The 18,749-nt window shown below is 45.6% G+C and overlaps 1 protein-coding gene across 1 annotated transcript in view; it reads right to left on the reverse strand.

The window, feature by feature from the left end:
• ADAMTS6 (ADAM metallopeptidase with thrombospondin type 1 motif 6) overlaps positions 1-18,749 on the reverse strand; it is a 1,724,075-nt gene that overhangs the window by 538,478 nt on the left and 1,166,848 nt on the right. The window contains exon 12 of the mRNA XM_086963486.1: positions 17,974-18,081. Within this exon, the coding sequence (XP_086819612.1) occupies positions 17,974-18,081 (108 nt within the window). The remainder of the gene's footprint in view (positions 1-17,973; positions 18,082-18,749) is intronic.

Here is an 18,749-nt window from a genome sequence, read left to right on the forward strand (position 1 = left end):
GGAGGGAGGGGGTCAGGGTACTTTTAGGGACAGCGCAAGTAGTGGGTAGTATATATGGTAGGAGGCATGGTTTTAGGCCTCCAGGCAGGGGAAGGGGAAGGTTCTAAGGGAAGGGCAGGTTTAGGCCTCAGGGCGGGGGGGCAGAGTATGGGGTTCAGATTTTAAGGCTTGGGACGGAGTAGTATATGGTAAGAGGCATGGTTTTAGGCCTCGGGGAAGGAGAAGGGAAAGGGGTTGTTTTAAGGGCAGAGCGGGTATAGGCCTTAGGGTGGGGGGCAAGGTAGGGGGTTTGAATTTTAGGGCTTAGGGCAGAGGTTGGAGTAGTTACAAACCATAACAAATCATACCCCCTTGCCATTCATGCCTTTACAACAAAATTGCATGGTAAAGGAATGCGTGGTTAAGAAGCATTCGTGGTTCGGGGTGCGTGGTAGAGGCTTGCATAGTTTAGCCATGCGTGCCTCTGTCATACAATCATTTAACACGCATATGCCTGGTAAAGGCAGTTAGCGGTCTAGAACAGCAGCAAGCGGGCGGGGGGGTGTTTGAGGCTTCCTGAAGTCGCCGGATGGAACCTTGGCTTGGTGAGTACTTATTTTTACCTTTTATCTAGGTTTCAGGGCAGGGGGCGAAGGGCAGTTTTTAGGGCTGGGGCAGTTTTAGGGCTCAGGGAAGGGGGTTAAGGTAGATAATAGGGCAGGTGTTGGGTTTTAGGTTTCAGGGTGTGGGGGAAGAGGCAGTGTTTAGGGCTGGGGATCTGGTTAGGGCTCATTCAGAGTTGTTTTTTGGGTTGGGGGCTAGTATTTAGGGCTCAGGGTAGGGGGTCAGAGTAGCTATTAGGGCTGGTGAGGGTAGATTTCAGGGCTGGGGACCAGATTTTAGGGCTCATGGCAGGGGGTCTGAGGAGTGATCTTTACCACGCATATACCATTACCAATCATGCCTTTACAACAAATTTTGTTGTAACGGCATGCGTGGTAAGGACGCGGTCGTTGTTAAGACCGCATGGTTTAGACATGAGAGGTTTAGCCATGTGTGGTTGTGTCATACAACCTAAGAAAATTCAGAAAGGAAGAAAAACAAAACTAATGTGACGAGAGGATGTTGCATACAGGAGGTTTGATACCCTAAAAATCAAGGTTTCAGATACATTTCCAGACAAAGGAGTGAGGCCTCTGTTTATTTTATGTTTTCGGAGGACTCCATACTTGTGGTGAGCTCTATGGCTTATCAAAAGCATTCAGAATTACCCAAAAAAAGCGACTAAATAGAGGTAACACAATATACAAATGACCAAATTGTAGATGCTCCCCTCCCCGGAATACCAAATCAATAATATTGATGGGACAGAATATCAAGGAAAGAATATTGAAACTAAAATATTAACAGAAAAGTAAGTCTAGATCTTCTATACTTAACTCCACATTTATGTACCTATGTGGTACATATATATTCAAGGTAGAAACAAGTGCAGTTAGGAACAGTAAATGTATACTTCCATTAATGTACGTGCATTACAATATTTTGTCTCTCAATATTAGTATGCCATGATAATGTTGGTGTCAATATTCAGTAGTACAATCCACTCTGAATAAACTGGTGTTTAGGATGTTTCTAACCACTGACATGTTAGACAGACAGAAAATGAGTGAATTAAAAACAATATGAGGTTCCCAGGTTAACACCATTGGAACATATAGAGAATCTGGGATTGAATGAAGCATGGATCTCTTTTTTGTAGGGAGAGCTACTTCTGATCAGTGAAAATCATTGTAATCTACTGAAGGCTAAGGAACACGCACATTGTTACCAGACAACCCCAAGCTCAGCTTCACTGACTATAAACCTAATATCCTAAGAGCCAGAACATAATACTTTGACTAGGAGCACTATGACAAGGCTGCCATGTATTTCAGTGAGAGTGTGGTCTTTGGGGATGTATGAACATGTGTGAGTATGAATGGGACATATGTGTATGAGTCACTGAGAACCTGCTTGTATGTACTTGTGGCAAGGAACATAAACCTTTCTTCATATATATCACCGTGCATCTGGAGGCTGTTATTGTCACATTGTGCAGCATAAATGTCTTCTATACTTGTTATCTATGCTGTGAACATTTACTGTTGAAAGGCTCTCTAATATTTTCGGGTATAACTAGCTCTGTGTAATACTCTCAAATAAATAAATTAACAGTAGCAGGTATGACCAATCCAGAGGGCAGGCACGCAGTAGTGACTCCTGGAGGGAGTGGTGCGGGGCGGGGTAGGGTAGGGGCAGGGTAGAGGTAGTAAACTGCGGCACACATCCAAACCGAGGTAAGTACATAAATAAATAAATAAATAAAACTAAAATACATTGCGCACGCTGCAACGCCATTTGGCATTGCAGTGTGCACAATGTAATTTGTTTTATTTATTTATGTACTTACCTCGGTTTGGCCATGTGCCATAGTTTACTACTCCCAACCTGCCCCTGCCCCACTCCGCCCCCCCCCCCAGCACCAATTCCCTCCAGGAGCCACTTCTGCAGGCACGTACAAGCAAGTACAGATGGAGTGCTCTCTTGGCAGCCCCCAATTTAGACACAAAAAATCAAGGAGGGGGAGGTAGAGTACTGATACGTTCAGTCTCCTAGGTATGGTCAAAATATCAATGGGGAAGGATCACTAGTCCTGCATAACCAGGGTATGCAGGTAGGTTCGTTGTGTCTCACAAAGTTAAAAGACCCTCATACACGTGTTTTTTGGTAGGAATTCGTAGCGGTATATGTTGTCTCCCCGCTTTGAAACACGTGTGTGCATAATCCTTGGGTCAGTTTTTATGCAACCTCCACCCGGAGGATTTACCCATGGTTAAAACAGTAGTGATCGTGAATAGGTGACGTGAAGGGGAATTAAAAATACCAGTACAGCCAGCGATAGGAATTTTATTAGGTCTGGATTCGGGTACTGGTGGACATTAATGAGACGTGTTGCTCTGGAATATTAGGGAATTCAAGCACACTAATATGTGAGTCTTAAAAAATGGTCGACATGTTTCAGCCTGGGTGCCTGTGTAGGTCGGTAGGCTTTCTTCAGGACCAATGTGAGGTGATAAGGTGAGGTGAAAAGATATAAGTAAATAAATAACCTGTTTTAGGCAATCCACGGTAACATTGTACCTGGTAGAGTGCAGTTGTGCACTTCTTCGGGTTGGGTGCAGGGGAGGAGTGCCTCTCTGTGGCGTGTCTCTTCCTGTGCAGCTAGTGCTGTCGCTGCCATCTTCTACCCGGGCCGGTACCAGGTACAATGTTACCGTGGATTGCCTAAAACAGGTTATTTATTTACTTATATCTTTTCACCTCACCTTATCATCTCACATTGGTCCTGAGGAAAGCCTACCGACCTACACAGGCACCCAGGCTGAAACATATTTTTAGCCCCCAATTTAGTCCAGCCCAAAATTTTGCCTTTCACTGGTGACTCTGGATGTAAAGTTCCAAATGTTTGTGAGGAATGAGGCACTTCGATATGTCATGTATCTTAATTTGTTGAATGCGATCTCTTTAGGAAAATGCTGTATTGTGCAAATATGAATGTGCTTGCACCATGCTCCGCGGATGTTTGTCTGTTGTATTCTTGTTGATTTTGGTAGGCGATGTCCATGGGACCTTGGTTTTCCACTCCTCAGCAACTGCTTCAACATACGCACAGGCTGTTCTGCGTTTCCCTCTTTGACTGGTTCCTTCGGGATGGACACATGACTCTTTTGGTCTCCTATTCTGGCCTCAATGCCATTCCTCAATGCGTCCTTCTGTCATACTTGTGTGACTTTCTAGCTACTTAATGCTGTATTGTTGAACAATGAGTCTTATGAAATCCCTCATGTACCTCTTGTAAATGTTATAACATGTAAAGAGGTCTGATACCTTCGAGTCTAGCTAGCACTATATACAACTCAAAAATAAAGTAATAATATATAGCACCATTATATGCATAACACAAACATACAATGATTTTTCCTATATGGGAGCAATTTAAAGAGGAGAAACATTTTCTACAAAAATGTTCATAATATGGAAAAAAATTCTGCACTGTAAATTTCTCCCACTTAAAATAATGGCTGTATTTTTTTATCCACAAATATGACACTGTGTCTACCAGCCTCTGGGAGCAAGATACCTATTGTGTGTAAATGCAACTCTTTGAACGGGAGGACAACTAAACTGAACAGTTAACTTTATGTTTAAATGAAATTCATAAAACTCAGCATTTAAATGTCCTCCCATTTCCAAGTGTCATATTTATAAACAGCAGCCATCTTGCTCCCAGTGGCCTGTAGAGACAGTGCCATATTTGTAACAAAACATTACAGTCATTTGTTTAAATGGGAGGAATTTAAAGTGAAGAATCATTCTTCATAGAACATTAAGATATCCGTAATTGTCTTAATTGAAAGTTGAGAATAACATTAAGACGTAATATTTCTAGAAATATTTGTCTTCACTTTAAATGTGTTCCATAAAGAAAAATGACTGCATTTTCAAAGATCTAAATATGGCACAGTGTCTACTGGCCACTGGGATCAAGAGTCCTGCTGCTTGTAAATGTGGCATTTTGAAATAGGACAAAATTAAAAAGAAACGCAGGTGGAGGACGCACATCCCCCCATCAGTTACAGAGTGGGAGGCCGACCTTGATTGGTGCCAATAAGCAGAAAATGTCATATAAGACAGTATGGCTTGTAAGAAAAAAACAGGGAAAAATATGATGCCCCTGGGATAAATACAGAAACACATGTGAGGAGTGCCCAAGTTCTTTTGCTTCAAACAGTTAATTGGTTTCGTGGTCTCATCAGATATTTTAGCAACATGACAAGACTGCATGATTTATTGTCACTGCACAAAGTGAATTGGTGGTGCTATTGTGACATTCACTGTACAGAGTGAATTGTTGATAGTCACCAATTCACTTGACATTGAGAATAGGTGGTGTCACTGAGACATTGCTAGTTTTATTGCACACTGTGTTTCACAAGGATAGGCTTAGGGTGTTTTTTTTTTAATTAATCTTTGCATTATGTTGAGATAGCAGACCCCCACTACCACAAACAACTTGTGAGGCCAATTCCAGTCCGAGGAATGGATCCTTTAAAGAATATGAGCGAGGGATCCTTATATCACCTGGAGTGCCATTTTCACTGGTATCACCCATTGCAGGCAAACTGATGTTACCAAAACAACACAAAGCACATCTATATTTTCATGTACTAGTGTTTCAGCCGTAATTTAAATGGGATGAAAGCGGCGAAGGCTTCTAAATGGGAGTGGCGAGGGAAAGTGTATAAGAAACCTCAACAAGAGGCATGGTATATGTAAGGGCAAGGCCTAATACAAATGAATCTTATTTATTAAAAGTTTTGTATAGCGCTAGCTGGACCCGAAGGTATCAGAGCGCTTCACATCATGCACAAGAGTATGCCTTATCAGCGATGGAAGATTGATATCTGGAACACTCAAGGAGCTTTCAAATAACAAAATACATACAGATCATAGTGATTACACGAGATGGTGGTAATATGAGCATCTCTTACAGTTCAGGTGGCTTCCAGGAAGAGGGCTTTGAGTAAAGTCTTGAATTTTGGGAAGTGGGCGGTCATTCTGATGTGAGGGGGGATTGCGTTCCAAATCCTGGAACCATTGCCTGCAAAGCATTTGCTTAAAGTTTTGCGTTTCCGCGGTTTCAATGGAATGAGGAGAAGTGAGTTGGAACTTCTGAGGGTCCTGGACTGGCCCGCCCTTTTGAGTTTGGCAGCCAAGTATTCCGGTTTGCCTGTGTGGAGGGCTTTGTGTGTAAGGCATGCTGTTCGAAAGTTGTCTCGTTGTTCAATAGGGAGCCATTTCAGGTCTTTGAGCGCAGGGGAAATGTGTTCGAATTTCTTGGTTCCTGTGACCATTCTGGCAGCGGCATTGAGGGTCATTTTCAAGGGTCTTAGGTGTGGTTTGGCTGAGCCGGTCAGGGCTGCGATACCATAGTCAATTCTGGAGAGCACCAGTGCTTGAGTGGCCTGTTGAAGGTCCTTGGGGGGAAGGAATGGTTTTATTTTGTAAAGAAGTTTCAGATTGAGGAAAGCGCTTTTGGCGGAGTTAGCGATGTGTTTTTTCATGTTTAGTTTGGGGTCTAGGGTGATACCTAGGGATTTGACTGAGTCTTTTGGCTTAAGGGTGCCATTGAGGGCGTCAATGGCTTTGAGCCATTCTTCAATTTGGGGGTTTTCGTCTCTGTTGGAGATGAGAAGAACTTCAGTTTTTTCTTGGTTAAGCTTTAAGTGGTTTTGTGAGAGCCATTGTTGAACGTCTTTGAGCGTGTCGTTGAGTTTGAGGATGTCGTCCATACAGGTGGTTTCCAGATAGAGTTGTGTGTCATCAGCGTAGAGGTGGAAGGGGATGTTGGAGTTCCTGAGTATTGAGGTAAGGTGTTCCATGTAGATATTGAAGAGTTGAGGGGAGAGAACTGACCCTTGAGGGACTCCTCTGCTGACGGGAAGGGGGTCAGATTCAAAGTTTTTGATTTTTACTCTTTGGGAGAATCGAATTGTGTGCTTGACAAATTCATAAAAAGTGTCTTGTTGACTAGGAAAAACCAACATCAGCAGGAATGTAACTTTTGTATAGCAATATTATGCTGGGGCATAAGCAATAAAACACTTACAAGGTATATTTAAAAGCAAATGATGCCTTGACTGTACAAAGGGAATACTCTGGTAACTCTCCTAGAATTAAATAGTATCTTACAGCCTCTTACACCAATGTTAGGTGACAATATACACCATGTTGCTTTGCGCTTGTCTCACAAAGTGGTCTTGCAGTGATATTACATTACAACTCTGGCATGTAACAAGCAGTTAATTTTGTTTTCCTCTGCCAGAATAGTACAGAAATAGACGGCCCTGGTTTAACCATTTTTCGGTGTAGGGTTTGGCAGCACAGCTGTCAAACAGACCTTTTTGTTTACAATATGCTTAGAGTGGGCTTTGGGTTCACCCCTTCAACTGCTTTCTTTCTTCGACCAGCCTCTTTCAGCCTTTGGCTTGAGACGTCGTCAATCACATCGTGGCTCAGTCCATTGGAGTGTTAATCTCTCAGCTACTTGTAGCCCTTTGGAAGTATCCTTCCACCGCCACTCCAATGCTTGCATTGAAATGCATGCGGTATTACTTTACATCTATAGCCTTTTCTGTCCATTTCTGAAGGCTCTCTCCCATGTGTCTCTCTCTAATGCACACATTAGAAAATGCTTGTTTGCTTTGTTAGCCCTCGGCCCAATTGTCTCGGTTATTATACATTTTGGGGTTAAGATTTCTTCAGCTTTTCAGTCTCCTATTTTCTATTGTAGAAAGACACATCTTTTTCAATTAACCATATATAAACATACAACTTCGAAGTGCTGCTCATTTTCATACATTTGTCTGGCAGTGGGAAGCGGTTAAGAAACAAAGATGAGAACTACACCAATTTTGGTACTACGCAACGCTGCATATATTTTGCACCGTGGTTCAACATTGCCAAACTCAGCAGTGAGAAAAAGCACCGACATGGCACCAGGTCAGGAGCCCTGAATGAAACCGTTAGCAGGGTTTAATAAAAGTTGACAACCGCCGAAAGCCCCCCATTCTCTTTATTTAAACATCAGATTGCAGGTCAAAATGCAGAGTAATCTCTGTTGAAACTAACATAGCGAATACGGCAGGAGTCAGCTAATGTGACAGATGACAGTGGTCATTGTTAGCATAAACCCAGTCTGGGGGCAGATGCGTGATGGTCAGGCACAAAACTAAGAATGAACACGAATGAACGAAGAGTGCAGTACTTCCCCCAAGAATGGCATCTGCTGAGAACTATCAACTGGTTTTTAACCGTAGAATGAGTTAGACAAACAAGCATTATGTTCCATTGCTTGATAGGCTTTAGTGTCAGATCCAAGGAAGGAGAGAGACCCGGCAGCGAGCTAATGTTCTGAAGAGGGAGACTTTGGGGACCACGACAAGGGAGCAGAGTACAGAGATCCATGATCTGGCTCTGTTCTAAAGAAAGCATTACTTTTTTATTGGAGAGTGGGAAATAAGAAGGTCACATCGTCTTTGGGTGGAGTTTGTAAACAACGTATTACTTTTAAGTACAGATGCAACTGAAGTATATTTTAGCGAAAATAGGAGGGGTGGTGTAAATCTGACATTTCTTAAACATCATTGTGATAATACTGAATTTAAAAAGATGGCACATCAAGCTGGAGTTTGAGGACAGAAATGGGGCTTTGGGGTGGTAAAGGCTTTGGTTGCTAGACGTGCTGGTCTCGGAAGGGTGGAGGGCAACATTATGAAATATTCAGAAAAGTAAATAATATTCTTTAAGCCCTTCAAATGTATACAATCACTGTGCGTTGGGCACACCAGCGAGCATAGGTTTAGTGACTGCTGTAGTGATTTGTATCTACACATGTTTCAATGCCAGTAAGATCACTTGGTGCTTTGATCAGTGGAGCACTGCACAAAGGACATTTTTATGACCGCAGGAGTACATCACACTAGAGGTGCTGTACATACAACAGTATTCTGCATGAAGAGTTCAACTGAAACTAGATTACAGAAACAGAATGTGATTATAGGGGATACCAATTAAAGGTATGTGCAATTGGGAACTGCCAGTATTTATTGCAAATACTATGATCGTTGCCCTAATTTGCAAAGTTTTCTTCATTTGGCTATTCACGTTAACCAGGGCATCCATTTCCCTTTTAAGTTGTGAGGACCCAATAGATAGAGCAGTAGTCATCAACAAGAGGATCACCTTCAAGCTCCTCACCCACGCACACAAAGCACTCCACAACACCGGACCAGCCTACCTGAACAACAGACTCAAGTTCCACACCCCCGCCCACCAGCTCCGCTCCGCCAGCCTCGCCCTCGCCACTGTCCCCCGCATCCAACTAACGACCTCCAGGGGCAGATCCTTCTCCTACCTCGCCGCCGAGACCTGGAACACCCATCTACGGCAGACCCAAGACCTGCTCACCTTCAGAAGGCTGCTCAAGACCTGGCTCTTCGAGCAGTAGCAACACCCCTCCACCCCCCCCCCCCCCCCCCCCAGTGCCATGAGACCCTCACGGGTAAGTAGCTCGCTTTACAAATTCACTGATTGATTGATTGGGACCCTAGATGAAGAGCATTTCTTGTGCCACTCCTCCTCCTTTTTACCACTGTTGAGTGATGCCCCTCGCTTGCATATATGGTTTATGTTATGACATTTTTTCAATGTGTATTTGTTTTAGGAAATTATATTTAGCCAAAACCAACATTCAAGGGGCTATAATCATGCAATAAGATCAAATCTAATAGTAGGAACAGTGACAGGCCTAACTGTGGGAGAAACTGCTGGAAGCTGCATACTAGGAATTCATTGACGTCCAAAATCGCAAAAAGAGCAGCTCCGCTTCACCGACCTAACCTTACAATAGCTCAACGCTCCATAACAATGAGATGGACATCGGGCAGGCCTCTAGCAGTTCACAATTGGCATGGTGAGGTGGTGCCCTGGGTGGGGCAGAGAGTGCAGCTATCAGACGGAGAAAGGTCCGGGAACTGAGAAAGAATCAGATCTCTATGGATTGGGATCTCATGGTAGAGGCATTCAAAGCCCTCGAACCCGCACCCTTTCCTGTAACACACGATACATAGGAGACGCCTATTGACTAGACACCTTACAGCTGTGCTCAGTCCAGGTACAGGTCAGACACATAGCTACATAGTAAATGCAATGTATGCCCATACATGTAACATCAAGGTAACCAAGACAAGCTGTACAGCAGTAAATAATCCGAGAAGAGCCAGGTTAAGAGGGTGGGGGAGGGAGGGATGAGTTGTTAAATTAACACACTTGTAATTACATCTATTTACTCGAATGCCTGTATTGAAGAACGAAAAATCTCTGTAGTGTGAATACATAGCTAAAACTATGCAAACCCAGTATAGATTACCAGCTGTAAATTATTGGTGCCAACAAACGTATGACTAAATGCTTTCTTAATACAATAATGTACCAGACCAATTCATGGCTCTACAAGGTTCGACAAAATAAAAAAACAATAAAGTGTGTTTAAACAAAAAAAGATAAAATCTCATTGAAGAGGTCTACTATTAGGAGGGTTGCCTCCCTGTGTAAATTAATTGTTACATGCGATCTGTGTGGCAGCAAATTGTTTTTCTAATGTCAGCTGTGCTGAATTATGGTAATAAACTCGAATTGGACTATTGCACGGTAGTAATATATGTATAAATGTGTATTTGTTAGTACAGTGGCTCTAAATCTCAGAGGTTAGTGGTCCTCATTTATTTTTACTTCCATAGCATATATAGCAGACATGCACATGTGCAGAGTGTAACGTGGTATTATTATTGTTGAGAATGGTGAGGAGGGGCCATGACTCAAGAGAAGGGAAGCCTCAGCTTGGTCATGGTGCCCCTCCCCCTCTCTCAACAATGCTAATGAATACCATATTATGTTCCAGCATCGGCATACATTGTTTATCCATGGCATTTTGAAGTGTATTTGTTTTAACAAATAGTATTTAACTAAAACCACTTTATTAGTACTGTTGTTATATGTAATATGTGTTATTAGGTACTATTTATCTTAAATGCCATTGACTGTCTTGATTATGAGTGATAACATTTTGTTTCTGCATAATTTTTGTAATGGGTTTTCCTTTAGTTACTTTTTTGCAAACATATGCACACCACCTTTAGATGGCAGCATGTTTCCTTTATATTACTGTTAAAAGTTTAATGCCAAGACATGTTTGCAAAAATACATTAAAGAAATCTCAACCTTGCCACGTCCAGTTCTATTGGATGACTGGCTCTGACGCAGCTCAAGGTAGTCTTGGACCCCGGAGCCCAAAACGAATCAAGCTTAGATGTGGCTTCTGACTTCCACCCACACTCTAATCTTATGCACCAAGAAGTAAAAACAAAGTAGTGACCTTTGATGTAAAAAAAAAAAGGAAGAAAGAGATACTCACCTAGTGGCCAAATTGTACAATGTGAAACCAGAAAACCTGTGATCAATCCTAGCTTCCCACTTGACCAAACTGTGTGATTTTAGGCAAATATTTTATGTCAACACGCCGCCTCCTTCTTATCACATGTTAGAACACCTTCAAATAGTTCAGGATGTACGCGGTATGAACACCTGTTGCTTTTGATTTAATAGACTTTACCAGGGATTTTCAATCTTTTCCATAATAAGAGCTACTTATGTACAATAAAAATCACCCAGTGCTACGAATTCAAGTGTTACAACAGTGACCACTTCAGACAAGATTCCATTAGTGACCTCTGTACATCAGTGACCACCTCAGTACATCAGGCGAGGTCATCAGATAATTTATTTTTTAAAGCTTTTCAATTTTAACTGCCTATACTGTTTAAGCACTGATATATGCAATGGGCTGAACCTAAACAACATCAATAATAATGCATATTATTTACCTTTAAAATATCAGCCCTTAAAATATCCTAAAAATATCAGCTAATCAGTTCGGAAAATATACACGCTTTATTTTTAAATGCATCCTTTTTACTAATGAAAACATACTTATTTCATCCAAACAAAAGCTTTTCATTTTCTAGGTTGAGCCACACAAAAGGCAGCTACTAACCGGTAGCTGCCCATCAAATAGCTCCCGAGCTATTTGATGGAGAACCCTGAGCGACCTATGACCCTGCTCACAGGCAGGTCGCTCCCCACCCTGCTGCACGGCTCTGCCTGCATTGTTTTTGCATAATCTTGTATTTTTCAAATGTGCCTAACTTGCTTTCTTTGCCTTGACTTAATTTTATTCCCCTGTGCCTGTACTTGCTTACTTGCCCAGACTTGCTTTTATTCCCCAGTACCTGTACTTGCTTTCTTGCCCAGACTTGTTGTTATTCCCCTGTGCCTAACTTGCTTTCTTGCCCAGACTTGTGTTTATTCCTCTGTGCCTGTACTTGTTTTCTTGCCTAAACTTGTTTTTCCTTCCTGTGCCCAGTTCTCCCGCGCCCCCCGCCCATATTTCCCACCGCTGCGTCCCTGTGGCCCGCCTACCTGCAATCCCATTCGCCACCCCGCTCCCGCCTCCCAACTGCTCCTCCCTCCCACATCCCCTCAATTGGAAGCCGCGCAGCGGTGAAAGGAGCGACCTATGACCCTGCTCGCAGGCAGGTCGCTCCCCACGCTGCTGCACGGCTCTGCCTGCATTGTTTTTGCCTAATCTTGTATTTTTCCCCTGTGCCTAACTTTCTTTCTTGCCCAGACTTGTTTTTATTCCCCTGTGCCTGTACTTGCTTTCCTGCCCAGACTTGTTTTTATTCCCTTGCCTGTACTTGCTTTCTTGCCCAGACTTGTTTTTATTCCCCTAGTCTAGTCTAGTCTGGAAATTTGTATTGCGCAAAACATATCACGTCCCGTGAGGGAGTCTCATGGCGCATGCGGACAGTCCCGGAGTAAAAAGGAGAGAGATCTTACGAAAAGGCAGAGACCTAGCTGAAGAGCCATGTTTTCAACATTCTTCGGAAACTCATGTGCTCGGTCGTTGCACGAATATTCAGAGGAAGTTTGTTCCATAGGAGAGGTGCCATATGTGAGAAAGCACGTCCCCCATTCCTGACTGTTTGTATTCTAGATGGCGTAAGTTGGAACTTATAGCTAGATCTCAGTTCTCGTCCGGGCTGGTACCAAGTCTTGCCCAGACTTGTTTTTATTCCCGTGCCTAACTTGCTTTCTTGCCCAGACTTGTTTTTATTCCTCTGTGCCTGTACTTGTTTTCTTGCCTAAACTTGTTTTTCCTTCCTGTGCCCAGTTCTCCCGCGGCCCGCCCATTTTTTCCGCCGCTGCGTCCCCGCCCAACTGTAAATCCCATTTGCCACCCGCTCCCGCCTCCCAGCTGCTCCTCCCTCCAACATCCCCTCATATGGAAGCCGATATGCGGCTGCGCTCAGCGGGTGTGCCGCTGGCACGCCGCTGGCGCACCTAAGCCCGTCTGTGCCTGTCCGTGCATGGACCGCGCCCAGCGCCAGGACCCCTGGACACCACGAACGCCACGACGCCCGACACCGCTATGATGCTAGAACCCTCCACGCACTCAACACCGGACGATCACACACCTGCTTCCTGGCCGCCCCAAAACGCACCCACGGAGCTTTCACCTGCCAGAACTGCAGCTTCACAAGCATCCGCCCCACCATGCTGCAGACCAGGAAAGAACCCAACCACCTCAGATGCATCCTTCTCAACACTCGCTCCGCCCGAAATATGCCGTTGAACTCTGGAACCTACTCAACTCAACCTCCCCAGAAATCGCCTTCCTGACGGAGACCTGGCTGAACCCCACCTCGGCACCCGACATAGCCATAGCCGTCCCGGAAGGCTACAAGATCACCCGCAAGGACCGCACCAACAAAGCGGGAGGAGGAATCACCATCGTCCACAGCAACACTCTCAGTCTCGACCAACACCGACAACACCCTCAGCACCGCCGAACACCTGCACTTCCAGATCCACGCCGACCCCAGCACCACCCTCAGAGGAACCCTCATCTACAGACCGCCCGGACCCCGACCACTGTTCAGCGACTCCATCGCCGACTTCGTCAGCACACACGCCCTCGCCTCCACGGACTACATCCTCCTCGGGGATCTGAACTTCCACCTCAAGAACAATGACAACACCAACTCCACCACCCTGATCGACAACCTAGCCAACCTCGGACTCAGACAACTCAGTCACAACACCCACCCACTCACTCCGCCGGTCACACGCTTGACCCCATCTTCTGCGCAAGCCCCCACGTCTCCTTCAACCATACCACCGAAATCCACTGGACCGACCCCCGCTGCATCCACTTCACCTTCAAGAAACCCACCACGCACCACCGCACCCAACAGATGCCTCACCGCTGCTGGAGCAAAGTCACCGAAGACCAGCTAACAACCACCCTCGCCCAGAGCACAACCGCCGACCATACCGACCCGACACCGCCGCCCACAACCTCAGACAGTGGATCAACGACTGCGCCATCACCCTCGCCCCGATCAAGAAACCCTCCAACAATCATACCAACAAGAAAGCCAGCTGGTTCACTGAAGACCTCCAGGTCTCCAAGCAAACCTGCCGAAAGCTGGAGAAGATCTGGCTCCGTGAACGAACACCAGACAGCCATGCCGCCCACAAGAATGCCACCCGCAGACACCATCACCTCATCGAATCCGCCAAAAGGGCCGCCTTCAAAGACCGCCTAGACAACAACGCACACAACAGCAAAGAGCTCTTCAACATCGTGAAGGAACTCTCCAACCCCAGCTCCAACACCAACGACGTCCCACCCTCGCAAGACCTGTGCGACTCGCTGGCCACCTTCTTCCACCGCAAGATCACAGACATCCATGACAATTTCAACGTCACGACCGCCCCGACAACCACTGAGACCTCCGCCCCCACGACCACCATCCGCACCAACCGCCTGCTCTACTGGACCAGCATCAACGACGAGGACACCATCAAAATCAAGAACACCATCCACTCCGGATCTCCGTCAGATCCATGCCCACACCACATCTTCAACAAAGCCAGCCCATCCATCGCACCCCATCTCCGAAAAGTCATCAACACCTCCTTCGAGACAGCAACCTTCCTGGAGAGCTGGAAGCACGCCGAGATCAACGCCTTACTCAAGAAACCCAAGGCGGACCCCAAGGACATCAAGAACTTCTGGCCCATCTCCCTGCTCCCATTCCCGACAAAGACCGCCAACGAACAACTGACCCGCTACCTCAAGGAGAACAACATCCTGGACCCTTCCCAGTCCGGGTTCCGCAGCAACCACAGCACCGAGACTGCCCTCATCGCCGCCACCGATGACATCAAGTCCCTGCTGGACAACGGAGAAACGGCAGCCCTCATCCTCCTGGACTTGTCAGCCGCCTTCGACACGGTCTGTCACCACACACTATGAATGCGCCTTCACACGCTGGGATCCAGGAGAAGGCCCTGGACTGGACCACCTCCTTCCTCTCCGGCAGAACACAGAGCGTCCGCCTTCCCCCCTTCCGCTCCGAAGCCACCAAGATCATCTGCGGCGTACCCCAGGGCTCATCCCTCAGCCCAACTCTGTTTAACATCTACATGGCACTGCTCGCCCACGTCGCCCATCGGCATGACCTCAACATCCTCTCCTACTCCGATGACACCCAGCTGATACTCTCCCTCACCAAGGACCCCCAGACCGCCAAAACCAACCTTCACGAAGGAATGAAGGCCGTTGCTGAATGGATGAGGAAAAGCTGACTGAAGCTGAACTCGGACAAGACGGAGGTCCTCATCCTCGGATCCAACCCTTCGGCCTGGGACGACTCCTGGTGGCCGACCGCACTGGGAACCGCTCCAACACCCACGACCACGCACACAACCTAGGGGTTATCCTCGACACCACCCTCTCCATGACTAAACAGGTCAACGCCGTCTCCTCTTCCTGCTTCAACACCCTCCGCATGCTCCGTAGGATCTATAAGTGGATCCCCACTGAAACGAGAAGAACAGTCACCCAGGCCCTTGACAGCAGTAGGTTGGACTATGGAAAAGCCCTCTACGCAGGAGCCTCGGCCAAACTTACGAGACGGCTCCAACGCATCAAGAGCCCCTCTGCACGCCTGATCCTCGACATCCCTTGCCGCAGCCACATCACACCCCACCTGAGAGATCTGGCTCCGGGTCAACAAGAGGATAACCTTCAAGCTCCTCACCCACGCATACAAGGCACTCCACAACACCAGACCAACATACCTCAACAGACGACTCAGCTTCTACACCCCCACCCGCCAGCTCCGCTCCGCCAACCTCGCCCTCGCTACAGTCCCCCGCTTCCGAAGAGCGACCTCAGGCGGCAGATCGTTCTCCCACCTCGCTGCAAAGACCTGGAACACCCTCCTTATCCACCTACGGCAGACCCAAGACCTGCTGACCTTCAGAAAACTCCTCAAGACCTGGCTTTTTGAGCAGTAGCAGCATTCCCCACCCCAGCGTCTTGAGACCCTCACAGGTGAGTAGTGCGCTTTACAAATGATATGATTGATTGATTGATTGATTGATTGAACTATAGTGTTGTTTCATGCATAATTAGAATCTATGCCATACATAAGGTACACATGACTACTGACTTGTTTCTTTATTCATTATTGCCACTGTCGTCATTGAGCGAGGTGGCACAAATGTTTCTGATGTCCTACGGTGAAACACATCTGCATGTTAAAGAAACAAACTTGTTTAGAATTTTGAATACATTTTATCATAGTTTCACATGTTGCTACGCCAGACCGTTGGCTCAACTCTTCCTATTAATTATAGAGACAGGCGAGCTACTGAAAGCTCGAGCCTAAAGTCTGGCTCTGGCTCAGCTTGACTCAGATTCAAGAGCCCAAACAAGTAATGCTTTTACAGGAGGCGAGGTGGCCTAGTGGCTACAGCTGCTGACCATGCAACATGGGGAACTGGGTTTGAATCCCAGTGTTGGCTTAGCATCCTGTGAACCTTGGCAAATCTAACTGTGCTAAAAACAAGGTTTAACATAGACTATGTCTGTTGTGAAGCACTCTTAAGTTGCGCTAACTAAAACTACCAAAAAGAAAACGTAGATTCTGCCTGTCACTTAAGCTCTAATCTCATCTTCCAAGTGTTAAAAAACTAAGAATTAATATTTGATGTCATAAGAGATATCCATCTAGTAGCTGAATTGCACAGCGTGACACTGGAAAATCTGGGGGAGTCCTACCTTCCCTGCTTGAACCAAACTGTGTGATCCAAGGCAAATACTTTATTTAACCAAGCCTCTTTTTTTGTTTAATATCACATACGAGAGCACTTTCCTTTAATGTAAACATATAATGTGATGTACTAAGATGGACATTTTTTGCGTGTTAAAGACATGTATTTGTTGGAATTCTGAAGATACCTTTTTACTTTCTTATTACTTAGTAATTTATTGTTAGTTGCATGCCAAATGTGTTGGCTTGCACATCTCTAGTTCAGGCTCCTCCACAATGGCGGAGTAACATCGCCCCACTGACTCAGCTCAGAGCCAGCAGCTGAAAAAGAAAACAATATTTTAATATTGTGCTTTTTAGCTGCTGGCTTTGAGCCAGAGGTGTAGGGAGGTGTGGGGCCAGGGCCATGGGAGGGGGGAGGGGGGAGGAGGACTGCTTCCTGCACTGTAAGTGTGCATGTGGGTTTGGCCGGCCATCTCAGGCCAGCCAAACACACATGCTCACTTTGGCTTCTCCAACCTGGCCTTATTGAACAGCTGGACTGGAGAGCATTGATTCCCTGTAATAAGCAAAGTGTCAAACAAAGCAGCCCAATCAGACCAATCCCTGCGCTGCTCTGATGTTATGAGAGCAGTGCGGGGATTGCACAGGGAGTCTGATGCTGCCCCAGTGCCTGCTAGGACAAGTAAGTAGGAAGAAGAGCACTGAGGCGTGACGCGGGAGGTGACCGGCAGCTTAAGGTAAGTCTTTTTTTAATTATTTTAATTATTATTAACCCCTGCACTCTCCCTCCTGCGCTTCCCCTCCACGCCTCTCCACCCTCCCCACCACTTTTTGTATGTGCTGGTCGACACTGCTCTAGCTTGTTTATTGGCTCGCCCACCGATACTACTCATCCACCTCGATATATACATCTGTAAAATCCCTTCCATCGCAGATCTTTCCACAGCCAGCTGACGGTCAGACTTTCTCTATGCGGCGCTACACATGTGACGTTTCTCAGCACAGGAAAGAGCACATGAAAAATACGTGTTCACATCAGACGTTGTGCAAAGCTATAGCAAGGATAGACTTTGAGTTCCTCATTGTTATTTGTCTGTCTAGTCATGGAATTACTTTTACAAGAATAAAAAATGGAACTTGCCCCCTTTTCAATGTTCCCAGTCTGACAGATAGTCCCCTCCGCGGCAGGAATGCTGTTGGTAACACAGCGGTTACTTTTACTCAGACACCAGAGCTCTCTACACACTTCCTAGGAAAGAAGGCAGAAGAAGCAAGTTGATCAGAATAACATTTTCGAGTATATTTACATTCCTGCGAATGTGCATCATCAAAGAAACAAAGCATTACGAAATGGCCCACACTGACAGGGAACAATCATTGAGTAAGGACATCGCCGATGAACACGTACTTAGGACTTATCCAGCATTCTTATGGGCTCAGGGAACGCCGGTACTCACTTGGACCAATCGATCAAAGACAACACCAAACCCATGTTGATATGTGCTGATAGGGGTTGAGTGGGGTGGAAAGCATATGGCAAAGCAGCACAAGGAATTGTCACTAGTTTATACAGTACAATCTAGTTTTTTTAAAATAGTCCATAGATTTGACTACCGTTTGGTCAGTTTCAAACTGGTTCAAAAACTGTGATCAGAAGAAACTGAGGAATACGGAAAAAGAAGTAATCTGTAGAGGATAAGCCATGTTTGATTAACTGGCGAAGCAAGGATTTAAACCCATTTCTCCTGGTTCTGTTGTCAGCAACTTAGTCCTTAGAAGTTCAGCAAGGTAGAATGTAGTCTGAAGGCATAATTGCATGCATAATACAGTGAATATATTATATGACTAGCAAAATGCAAATAATTTAATATTGCTATGTATTGATGTTGTGTAGGGCGGAAATGAAGCTATAGATAG

This window comes from Lissotriton vulgaris, chromosome 3_1 (genome assembly GCF_964263255.1).
Source record: "Lissotriton vulgaris chromosome 3_1, aLisVul1.2, whole genome shotgun sequence".
NCBI lineage: Eukaryota > Metazoa > Chordata > Amphibia > Caudata > Salamandridae > Lissotriton > Lissotriton vulgaris.